General features: G+C 51.5%; 1 protein-coding gene across 1 annotated transcript; it reads left to right on the top strand.

Moving 5' to 3' along the window:
• Window positions 1-6276: 6276 nt before the first annotated feature.
• Window positions 6277-11919, top strand: LOC144161810 (uncharacterized). Its single transcript, XM_077692411.1, has 4 exons — window positions 6277-6720; window positions 7105-8592; window positions 9036-11018; window positions 11162-11919. Exons 1-4 carry the CDS (start codon window positions 6277-6279, stop codon window positions 11336-11338), a joined length of 4092 nt encoding a protein of 1363 aa, XP_077548537.1. The 3' UTR covers window positions 11339-11919.
• The last annotated feature ends 650 nt before the right edge of the window (window positions 11920-12569 follow it).

Below are 12569 nucleotides of genomic sequence, written 5' to 3'. Positions count from 1 at the left end.
AAGGGAAAGAAAAGAGCGGAGAACGCTGCTGCTGGAAAGGCGAAGGAGGAGAGCGAGAGCTGGAACGCGCATAAAAACTAACCTAGCCCCCGCCGCTCACTTTATCCAGTGTTTGCTTTCTTCCAGCAGCAGCCGTGGCCTTCCCCTCCGGCGCCCACCGCCCAAGAATCGCCCCCATGTGATATAACTCGGCCCGGCGAATGTGCTCGCGTAGAGAGATACAGAAAAGGCCAGACTGCAACTCGTTCTCGAAAGCCCCTGCATCAACGCGGTGCGCGGGTCTCGGCTGTGTGTTTAGTTTTGCCCTTCGATCTTTCTTTCGCCTATTCTCTTTTTATACGAGCTCGCTCCCGCCTCGGGAACTTGTTGCTCCGAGGGGGTCTGCGTGCTCTTTGGAATGCGCCTCGGGAGAATTTAATACGGGTGGAGAGGGGCGCGAAGGGGGCGGAAGCGAAGCAACAGCTTCGTTAGTCGAAATTGCGGTCTCTGCGGGACTTTCCTCTTGAGAACGACTCGCAAGGACCAGGGGCGAACAATGGCGAACAATAATTCTGCCGATGGCGCGGGGTCCCCGTCCTCGGCAGCAGTGCCGCGCGTTACAGCGAGACGCGGCGTCGCGCCGGCCCTGACTTTCATTTGCATACTGGAGCAAGACGGCCGCTCTCTTTTTTGCGCCTCCACGAATACGACGCACAGGAGCGCGCCGACCCTCACACCGGAAAAATGAGCACCAGGAGGGAGGTGTCCCGGTAATTGCGTTGAACTATATGTCTCTCAGGGGTTGACAGGATACATATTTTAGTTACGAAGATATAAGCGCAACAAGAAGCCGCAGTCGCTCCCTTCACGCGAGCCGACAGTCTTGAAACTTTTAAATTATTTCGCTCACCTTTCGGAATTAGGCCCCTCGCGCTGCCTATTTTCCCGTCGGCTGTTGCGTGGCTTCACTGCATTTTCTTTCCTATCTTACACACAACCGTTTGTTTTTCTCTCGGCTTGTGTAATCAGACATTTAAAAAACTGACCAAAATATTTTGGCTGCCATTCTTCTTTACAAAAACGTGCCTGTCAAAATTAAGGGTTGGAAAGGAAAATACAAAGCGCTCTGAACGCCGTAATATTTTGGGCACACCGGCACAAGACACAGAAGAAAAGGTCAGCGCATCTACAACGAGGGAAATTAGCCAAAATACCGAAGCAGGAAATGTCACGCCTCGCAGTTATTGAATATTTGTGTGTAGGCTATAGCGTGAGTTAACGTTTAGACGATTTGGTGCTACATGATGAAACACTCACAAAGCTAACAAAAATGACAAGATCAAGGAGACCATGCTATAATATTAGTATTAGTATCGATCTTCAGTAGTTCCTGGGAAAATATGAGCGCAGAGAAATTAGGGATTGACATAGAACAAGAAAGCAATATCAATTTGGGGTATTCCGACAACGCTGAAACCCCCTTTTCTGCCCTTCTCTAAGATATAACGAAGTTATCTTGAAGGTAAATAAGGGCAAATTAGGCAAGGAAAAAAATCAAAGTCAACTCCTGCATCTAAAATTATTACCAAGACAAAAATGCAACACAAAATATTGGGGAATTAGACCAAGAAGGGAAAAAAGCAAAATCAGCGACGTGTGTCGCTCAGCGATTAAGACAGATGCGACTGCAGGTTTTTGTAGGCATCGATGTCTCTTCGTAGTTGAACGCGAAATGTCGTACCGACTGTCATCACTTACGTATTTCGTCAAAATGGTATTTCCAAGAAACGAATTATTATTCACAAAAAGCAGCTCTTCTTAAGACGTTTTGTAGTAGAACAACACTTTGACTCTGCCCTGGCAAAACTTTTTCCTGCTACCAAGTTTTTGCATAAACTCTCCATCTTTCCTTCAACAAAATTCCTCTGCTTTTGGGTGTAGGACATTTTCTTTTGTGGCAGATACGTGAATTGCCATTACTTGCTACTTGCGGGACACAATCTCGATTTTTGTTCCACAAAATATTTTATCGCTCATTTCTTGCGTTCTCTTTGGATTACACCGGCGCCATTCATATCATCCAGCCGCGAGTATTCACAAAAGTTCAATGTGCCCCGATGTACCCCGTCCGTGTACCAACATACGCTCTTTCCCCGAAGCATAAATGTCTGGAACTATCTACAACCACCCCAACAAGCACAGCCGACCACATACGATTCGAAAATGCAGTCAAAACTGGCTTTGTTGTTAATGCGTTATGAGCCATTTGTTTTCTTCTCATGCCGTCGGGAATTTTATTTTTCTTTTGCTATGTGCTTCCTGGTATATATATATATATATATATATATATATATATATATATATATATATATATAAAATATATGTATATATATATATATATATATATATATATATATATATATATATATATATATATATATATATATGTATATATATATATATATATATATATATATATATATATATATGTATATGTATATATATATATATATATATATATATATATATATATATATATATATATATATATATATATATATATATATATATATATATATATATATATATAAGTGCAGGAAACAAAAATACCTTAACATAAATACCTGAGAAAGTGCTGGGGAAACAACCCCGCCGGTAGCGTAGTGGTTATCGCACCAGACCGGTATTCTGGAGGTCGTGGGTTCGGATCCCACCCGGCGGGCATTTTTTCACCACTTTCTTTTCGACTCAAAAAATTCTTCATCTATTCCTATGACCCACCACAACCTCCCCTTTGCTTTCCGAGGTTTTCTTGACTGCCAACCCTTATTTTCTGTCTTATTTCACGGAGCCCCTCATTTCCCATTTTCTGATTCGCTATATGCTTAGCGAGGGCCTCTGTTCTGGCAGTCTTGGTGCCAAAGGGAGCTTAAGAGGGTTCAACGCTGGTCGACCACTCTTGACATGTCGTCGACACTCGAGTCACGGCCCGGGGGTTAAAAAGAAGGTCCCCTTCACCCCGAGTAGTCCGAGTGGCGCTGGCTACCACCCCCAAGTGCAGGAAACAAAAATACCTTAACATAAATACCTGAGAAAGTGCTGGGGAAACAACCCCGCCGGTAGCGTAGTGGTTATCGCACCAGACCGGTATTCTGGAGGTCGTGGGTTCGGATCCCACCCGGCGGGCATTTTTTCACCACTTTCTTTTCGACTCAAAAAATTCTTCATCTATTTCTATGACCCAGCACAACCTCCCCTTTGCTTTCCGAGGTTTTCTTGACTGCCAACCCTTATTTTCTATATATATATATATATATATATATATATATATAGCGAATCAGAATAGGAAAGGAGGGGCTCGTAGAAATAACACCGAAATAAGGGTTGGCAGTCAAGAAAACCTCGGAAAGCAAAGGGGAGGTTGTGGTAGGTCATTGAAACAGATAAAGAATTTGGAAAGAAAGAAAGAAAGCGGAGAAAAAATGCCCGCCAGGTGGGATCTGAACCCACGACCTCCACAATACCGGTCTGGTGCGATTTTTTCTCCGCTTTCTTTCTTTCTTTCCAAATTCTTTATCTGTTTCAATGACCTACCACAACCTCCCCTTTGCTTTCCGAGGTTTTCTTGACTGCCAACCCTTATTTCTGTGTTATATATATATATAAATATATATATATATATATATATAAATATATATATATATATATATATATATATATATATATATATATATATATATATATATATATATTTGCACTTCTCATCGTGTCTGATAAAGTCAGTGTTGTACCGCGTTCGAACTTTAATGATGCAGAGAAGTGAGCCTAGCAGCAAGCTTGGCTTGCTACTCCGTATGGGAATGATGAAGGGGTGAGATGAGTGCAGACGCGTGAACACACAGGAACGCGCACAAACACTAGCACCCGCACTAACAAGAACACAAACTCGCGCAGGAACACACACATAACACACACGCACGGGAGTATGTTTGAATATAACTTTCACAGGATTTGGTCCAAACCGCAGTCACAAAGAAAGAACACCAAGGCCCGTGTAGCCCGTGTAGCAACGGCAGTCGAGGCCATGGTCCGATGGCATTGCTGAGGTTCAGGCGAGCATCAGCACGCAATCGCTGATCAGCATCAGCGCGCTGAGGTTCAATCGAGCATCAGCACGCAATGGTGAAGACAAACGGGGACACACACACACACAGCATATGTTCTGTGTCCTCACGACCGCTGCAGGTATGACACAGGAGGGACGTCGCTCGTGTGTCTTGTGCAGGCATTCGTTGGTAGAAGCGACATTGAGGCCTATGCGGCGTATGACTGCTTCCTCCCGCTTGCCTAGACCAAATGGCATCCGGAATCAACAGTCGGGAGAAATTTTGTGCAAAGCTTGGTCATTTTTTAGTGTCAGTATGTTTATATTTTCTTGCCCCTCTCGTCTGCAATGTGTTTCAATGTACCCTCTTGGCGTTACTAATTAATTAAATATTTAATTAATTAACCTAGATACAGAGCTTCAGACTATCTGTTGTCACGTCGTCAACACGATGCAAGGTTCTCGGAGCGATTAAAATTTATCGGAACAAACTTGTGATCATCAATAAACCATGAGAAAAGCACGAACGTCGAAAAAGGAGGAGGAGGAGGAGGAGGAGGAGGAAGAGGAGGAGGAAGAGGAGGAGGAGGAGGCTAAATAAGTGACATGCACAGTCCAGCATCGAAAAATCCAAAGCGCACTCCATTCCAGTGTAGGGACGCAGCCCCTACGAGCGCCCGCGCACGGTGATTACGGTGAAGTGCGCGCGTCGAACAGCGATAGTGGCGTCAGTGCGTCATGAGCCCATGCGCGCGTGTGTGATGAACAGTGAGACGGGACAAATACGTGTAGTGCGCATACAACCCGGAACATGCGCACAACCAACGGTGTGGCGTAAAAGCGGCGCTCACAGGAGAGCCGGGGGGGAGTGCGCACCGGGGCACACGCGAGAGCGGCTGCTACCGCGGGCTGCGGACGGGACCGACGGGCGGCCAGCCACAGCAATGACGCCCGGATAGCGAGGAGCAACCAGCGTCCGCGGCGGACGCTCTTTACCCGTCGTCGGCCCAAGTGACTGGAGACGCCGTCGTGAGTGTACGGCACCACGCTGTAACTTTCTGGACAAGCAGGGCGTCAACCGCCGCAGTGTTTTCTTTACGCGCTTTCCGTGATTGCTTGTTGTACTCTTTTTATATTGCTCTCGACTTGCTTTGTTTGTTCTTTCCTACCTTGGTTTTCCCGGAATAAACCGGTGATTTGTTCTCATGCGGATCGGCGTTACTTCGTCGGGCGGGTTGGGGCTCGCGAACCCTTTATGCTCGAAGGGGGATCCTTCACTGGCGCCCAACGTGATTTCTTTCTTTTTTCCTGTTCTCGTCTTCGAGCCTTGACTCGCCCCGCGAGCTACACTGCCGCCTGCATGTGGGAATGCTTGCAGGATGCTTCCGAAGTGTGCATGCTTTGTTGGGGCCGCTCACCTTTTTTCACGCAGCGTTGACCGGCGGATTATGCGCCCCAAAAGCCGGCCGTGTCTACTTTGCGAGCATCACCTGGCCAGCGGAGGAGGCTTCCAATTGTCTGCCACAAGCCAACGGTCAACGACAAAGCTGGCGTTAAAAAAAGAGCGGCCAAAAGCTGCGCACCAAATCTTGTGAGTGACCCGCCACAAAATTTGCGCTTGTCGACAAAGTGTAATCGCTGATTGTCTGGGCGCGCCCACTTCGAAGCATTTTTATTTCTGCGCCGGTCAGAAAGGTTGTATTTCAGGCCTGGGTTGACAGTATTTTGCAGCTACAACTATGTCGACGGACGAGAATGCTGTTCCTCAGTTAAGCGAAAATGCCTCCGCACTTCTCTTGGATGGTACTGCGCAGACGGACCCGCTATCAGACAACACAAAGACAATTCTTGACTTGATGGCCCAACTGATAGCATCGAAGGCCGAGTTTGAAAAGCAACTGTTGTCGCTTCAGGCTAGCAAGCTTAACACTGAGGCATTATGCAGTGATCGGGCGCCACAAGATAATCAATGCAACTGTCACTGCAATGCGTCGTTGCGGTTAAACTTAGCCGTGCCAACGTACACAGGCTATACAGACAAGAAGTCTGTTTTCGACTTTCTTTATGAATTGTCGGACTACCAACAAGCCATGGCAATTTCAGATAGCGTGCTCATAAGCAGGATCTTGCCAGTTGCTTTGCGGTCGGCAGCCGGTGTTTGGAGACGTCACCAGAAGCCATTTGAGCATATGATGGACTTCAAGGAGCGCTTTAAGCTGGAGTTTCTGCATCCCGGGTATGAGTACCGCATCAAAGACGAACTTCGCGCACGGACACAGGGAGACGGTGAAAGCCTTCGCGAATATGTGCGTTGTATGCAGGACCTGTACGAGCGAGCGGAACCGGCGGCACCCGAGGCAGAAAAGGTTTTCCGGGTCGTCCGACAGTGCCACCCGAGGTTCCAGCCGTACTTGCGATCCCGGCGGTTCTCCGACTTCGATGACCTGGCAAAGGAGGCCACAGCCATACAAGCTTCGCTGGTGGCCACAGAATCCTACCAACCACCACCGCCTAAAGAGGCGTGCTTAGAGCCTTCCTGTGCGTGCATACCGCAGGCCCCCTCCGGGCTCGACCAGCCGAGATCACACTGGAAGAGAGCAACGCAGCGAGCCAGGAAGGCAGCGCTGTTCGCAGGCGTGGGGTCCGTCACCCGGCAACCACGAGGGAATGGCCAGAGGCAAACAGCAGAGAGCAGCCACGGCGGGGAGGGCTGCAGCGCTGACTCACCCCAGCGGTGCGGCGCCACCGTGGGAAGCAGTTGCAGCGCTGACTCACCCCAGCGGTGCGGCGCCACCGTAGGAAGCAGTTGCAGCGCTGACTCACCCCAGCGGTGCGGCGCCACCGTGGGAAGCAGTTGCAGCGCTGACTCACCCCAGCGGTGCGGCGCCACCGTGGGAAGCACTTGCAGCGCTGACTCACCCCAGCGGTGCGGCGCCACCGTGGGAAGCACTTGCAGCGCTGACTCACCCCAGCGGTGCGGCGCCACCGTGGGAAGCACTTGCAGCGCTGACTCACCCCAGCGGTGCGGCGCCACCGTGGGAAGCAGTTGCAGCGCTGACTCACCCCAGCGGCGCGGCGCCACCGTGGCAAGCTGTCGCAGCGCTGACTCACCCCAGCGGTGCGGCGCCACCGTGGGAAGCTGTTGCAGCGCTGACTCACCCCAGCGGCGCGGCGCCACCGTGGGAGATGGTTTTCAAGCGCCGACTCACCTCAGTGGTGCGGCGCCATCGTGGGAACGCCCGTTCGGCCGGAATGACCAGAGGCAAGTACCTCACAGTAGGGAGACATTTTCTAACCATCGGAAATCCATCTGTGCAGACATCAGCAAGGAAGTCGTGCCCAAATCACCCGAGTCGAGCAACAAGGAAAGGCGGCAAGCGGCTTTCCACCAGGCCGTGTACTCAAGTTCTGCGAGCTCGGAGGCGCCACCCCGCCCGGACACAGGGCAGCCGACCGGCGCAAGCGACAATGCACTGGTATTCTGGTCATCCTACCACCCAGCGGCACGCTGTGCACACCCCCTCGCGCAACCAATCGAGATACGCCACTCGAAACTGCAGCGAGACTCGCTGCATCGCGGCAGGCAGCAGTGCACAAACCCGCAGATGCAGCAGTGCAAAGACCCACTGCCGCCATGGCGGCCAAAACGGCCATCGAAAGCTCGGCGCGGACGGCGGGTGCAGGAGCAGAGCCAAAAATCCACACCAACTGTCTTCGAGCATGCCGCACCCTGCATGAACGACATGGAAGGCGGGAACTTGTTGCAAAAGGCACACGAAGAGCCTCCAGCGAGCAACAATCAGCGCATGGTGAGCTGTTGGCCTATGGCCCTTGGCGGACAGGCTGCAAGCGTGGACAATGCACCTTTCATTACAGTTAAGGTAGCCGGCCTGATTATACCTGCCCTACTGGACACTGGAGCAACGGTTTCTGTGTTTGGAGACACTGTCGGAGAATGGTGCTCTCCGAGGAAGATCAAATTCCGGCACGTAAGCACCAGTATCAGAACAGCTTCAGACCAGGTTGTGCCGATTACAGCGGCAGCGAGACTGACGGTAATCGTTGATGGCCGCAAACACAGGCAGCGGTTTTTGTACCTCCCAGGTCTTTCCTGTCCAGCCATTTTGGGCCGTGATTTTATGGCCAGAACAGGGCTGGTGCTTGACGTGAAGGCCGGAAACTACCATTATGGGCCTGGAACGCCGCTAAACAGCTTTGCGGCAGGACCATCAGAATCGCTGTCAGGATTGCTGACAGCGGAGACCACTGCGGGAAATGTTGAAACTGGTTTGCGAACAATCTTGATGTCGTTCGCAGGACCACCAAAGGAACAATCGCGGCTCGCAGCAGTACTACAACCCTTCACAGCGATGTTCACGGAAGCTCCGGGTACTGTGAAGATTTTGGAGCACCACATCGAGACGGGAGATGCGCGTCCCCTACGGTTCAACCCGAGGCCCTTGAGCGTCCACAAGCAACCACAGCTGGACGGAGCCCTGCAGGAGATGGTAAATACAGGAGCGGTGAGGCCATCAAAAAGCCCTTGGGCATTTCCGATTGTGTTGGCGGATAAGAAAGATGGTAGTGTCCGCATGTGCGTAGACTACAGGCGCCTAAACGCGATCACCACGAGAGATTCGTATCCCTTTCCATCCATCGATGCGGTTATGTATGCACTAGGTTCAGCAAAGGTTTTTACCACACTTGACTGTAGCAGAGGTTTCCTACAGATCCCGTAGCGGAAAAGGATATCGAGAAAACGGCGTTCACTTGTACCAGAGGGTTGTTTGAATTCGTGAGGCTGCCTTTCGGTTTGTCGAATTCCCCAGCAACTTTCCAGCGCGTGATGGACATTGTGCTGGGGGACGCGAAGTTCAACTACGCGATGGCGTACATGGATGATGTGGTTGTATTTTCAGACAACCTTGACGATCATGTTGTTCATTTGCAGACTGTGTTGGAGCGCATGCAGAACGCAGGCCTAACAGTAAACCCCCGCAAGGTACAACTGGCTGCCAGCAGGATCGAGCTCCTGGGCTTCGTTGTGGACCAAGGTTCAGTCCGGCCAAACGAGGAGAAGCTCAAGGCGATCTTGCAGTTACCGAAACCAGAGAACGTCAAAAGTCTGCAGCGCTTCCTGGGTATGGTCGGCTTCTACAGGCACTTCATTCCGAACTGTGCGGACTTGGCACGGCCCCTCCATCAGCTGCTAAGGAAGGGCGCCAAGTGGTCATGGACGGCTTCGGAGGAGCAGGCGTTTCAGGCCCTATCAACAGCCATCGCCGACACCACAAGCCTGCGGTTGCCGGATCTCAACCGCCCCTTTGTTGTCCAAACCGATGCAAGTGAGTACGGTATAGGGGCTGTTTTGCTACAGGAGCATAGCGGCGAACTGTACCCTCTGGCATTCGCCAGCCGCACTCTCTCGGCGGCCGAACAGAACTATTCAGTGACCGAAAAAGAGTGTCTTGCCATAGTGTTCGCCCTCAAAAAGTTTAACATGTACTTGGATGGAGCAGATTTCACGATACAGACTGACCACCAAGCACTGTCATGGTTGTCACGGCTTCAGAACCCTGCGGGTCGCCTCGCACGCTGGGCGCTAAACCTGCAGAAGTATCACTACAAGGTGGAATACAAGAAGGGCACCAGCAACAAAGCCGCGGACGCCTTGTCTCGCGCACCCCTACCAGCACCACAGCAACCAGAACCCCAGGTCTTCGCGGTTACAACGCCTGCAGAAGCCTGGGGAACCCTGGTAAGTCGCCAGAAGATGCTTGAAGCGCAGCAGGCCGACGAACAGTGCAAGCGCATTCGAGAGTCCATTACGGCCGCGGAGAACGACGATACTACAGCGGCACGGGCCCCGGACTACGACTGCTACGTCCAAAGCCAAGACGGCTTGCTACTGCGGTACATCCCAAGTGCGGATACGGACAGTGGTGAGTATCCCTTTCGGGTATTCGTACCAAAGCGCCTAAGGCGGTCTTTTCTAGAATATTACCACGACACCACCCTCGCAGGTCATAGTGACGGACAGAAAACATACGAAAAGCTATGCCGCGTTGTCACATGGCCTTGCATGAGAAAGGAGGTAATGAAGTACGCCCGGACATGCCCAGTTTGCCAGTCTGTAAAGCCAAGAGGAGGTAAACCACCTGGCCTCATGAAGTCAGTCGAGAGCCGCTTCCCTTGGCAGATCGCGGCTTGCGACGTGATGGGTCCATACCCAAGATCGGTAAAGGGCAATCGCTACCTCCTTGTGGTCACAGATCATTTCTCCAAGTGGGTCGAGCTTTACGCGTTACGTAAACTTGATTCAAAGTTGATCTGGGACAAGTTGTTGGATACGTTCACCCGCTTTGGATTTCCAGAACAACTCATAACGGACAATGCGACGTACTTCACCAGCAAGAACTTCGTGGACACTTGTTCGGTTCTGGGCGTAGTACATAAAAAGACTACTCCGTACCATCCACAAGCCAACATTACGGAACGTGTCAACAGGAACTTGAAGATGATGTTGGTGGCCTTCACTGAACGCCACAAAGACTGGGATGCTCGCCTCTCGGAAATGGCGTTTGCAACTAGGACTACGGTCAATCGCTCGACCGGCTTTACACCGGCAGCCCTGCTGTTTGGCCGCGACCTGTGTTTTCCTGTTGAACATTCATTCAGTGACCAGGTCGAGGTGCGCCCTCGCACTTATGTTAAGTATGCGCAGGATCTTTGCAGCAGCCTGAACGAGACCATCCAGGAGGCCAGGCAACACCTGGATTTGGCACGACTCGAACACAGCCGGCAGTACGACAAGGGGCGGCGCCGGGTTGAGTTTTCTGTCGGGGACCTGGTACTGCGCCGCACACATCCGTTGAGCGATGCAGCAAAAGGGTTTGCTGCTTCCCTGGCTGACCGATGGGAAGGTCCTTATGAGGTAACAAAGCGCCAATATCGGCTGACATATCGCCTTCGCAACCTAAACGGAGGACGGCATACGGGTCCCGTACACATTGACGACCTTAAGAGATATTACGAACGGCGCTCGGAAGAAATATAATCTTGTTCATATTCTTCCAGGATGCCCTACCCGCTGAACGATACAGCAACATGGCTCGAGCGGGGAGACCCTCAATCCCACTGGAGAAGTCTTCCTCTACGGCAGCCCCAGCGCTTCTCGGACAACTCGGGAGTTGTCCGGTCTTGGGGGAGGGGGAGTGTAGGGACGCAGCCCCTACGAGCGCCCGCGCACGGTGATTACGGTGAAGTGCGCGCGTCGAACAGCGATAGTGGCGTCAGTGCGTCATGAGCCCATGCGCGCGTGTGTGATGAACAGTGAGACGGGACAAATACGTGTAGTGCGCATACAACCCGGAACATGCGCACAACCAACGGTGTGGCGTAAAAGCGGCGCTCACAGGAGAGCCGGGGGGGAGTGCGCACCGGGGCACACGCGAGAGCGGCTGCTACCGCGGGCTGCGGACGGGACCGACGGGCGGCCAGCCACAGCAATGACGCCCGGATAGCGAGGAGCAACCAGCGTCCGCGGCGGACGCTCTTTACCCGTCGTCGGCCCAAGTGACTGGAGACGCCGTCGTGAGTGTACGGCACCACGCTGTAACTTTCTGGACAAGCAGGGCGTCAACCGCCGCAGTGTTTTCTTTACGCGCTTTCCGTGATTGCTTGTTGTACTCTTTTTATATTGCTCTCGACTTGCTTTGTTTGTTCTTTCCTACCTTGGTTTTCCCGGAATAAACCGGTGATTTGTTCTCATGCGGATCGGCGTTACTTCGTCGGGCGGGTTGGGGCTCGCGAACCCTTTATGCTCGAAGGGGGATCCTTCACCAGAAATGTCCAGCCAGATATAAAACATTGTCAATCAAACAAGAACAGTCTAGGGGACTGGCGAAAAGGTTTCGCTCTTCCCCTATCAAACGAGATAGCCGAGCATGGTCTAACGGCATAAATAATGAATGGATGCCACGCTTTCAGCACGGGGTAAGATTACTCCGCACAGCCCGGTGCTGTCAACAAAACAAACAAAGCGATCCACAAAGCATGGTTTGCGGCATTGTCGCATTTTAGGAATTTATGATCCTAATACCACGAAATTCTTGAAACCAAAGAAAGTCTATATTACCTAGCATAGTTTAGCTCGAGGAGAACGACAGGGACGTGCGTCGTCGTCATGGCCGCTTTGACCGGTATCCACCATCGGGTAGAACCTATTTGATTAGTTGGCCATCTCGTAGTTGAATTCCCCTTGGTTCAGGATATCGCCGAAGTTGCTCCTTGCTAAGGTCGCGTAGCCGTATTGGCGTCCAAACCCACACCCGATCCCCGGGAGGACACTCGCGCACGCGTGCATGAAGGCGCACAGAACCCTAAGCCGATGAACTAAGCTTCCCCTTCTTCGATATCAAAGCAATAGCAGCAGCCTGAATAACCAGAATAGCGTGTGTTATGGCATTATGATTGTGCGGCGCAT

This window comes from Haemaphysalis longicornis, unplaced genomic scaffold, assembly GCF_048455015.1.
Source record: "Haemaphysalis longicornis isolate Haplotype H1 unplaced genomic scaffold, Haemaphysalis longicornis Haplotype H1 scaffold_1, whole genome shotgun sequence".
In the NCBI taxonomy this organism is placed as follows: Eukaryota; Metazoa; Arthropoda; class Arachnida; order Ixodida; family Ixodidae; genus Haemaphysalis; species Haemaphysalis longicornis.
The sequence above is the reverse complement of the archived record's forward strand: the minus strand, read 5'-3'. Positions and strand labels throughout refer to the sequence as shown.

Coding starts and splice junctions, on each gene's coding strand:
- LOC144161810 (XM_077692411.1), top strand. CDS start 6,277: ATGGACTTCAAGGAGCGCTTTAAGCTGGAGTTTCTGCATCCCGGGTAT. Junction 8,593..9,035: donor ACGGAGCCCTGCAGGAGATG/GTAAATACAGGA, acceptor GTTCATTTGCAG/ACTGTGTTGGAGCGCATGCA. Junction 11,019..11,161: donor GATGGGAAGGTCCTTATGAG/GTAACAAAGCGC, acceptor ATATTCTTCCAG/GATGCCCTACCCGCTGAACG.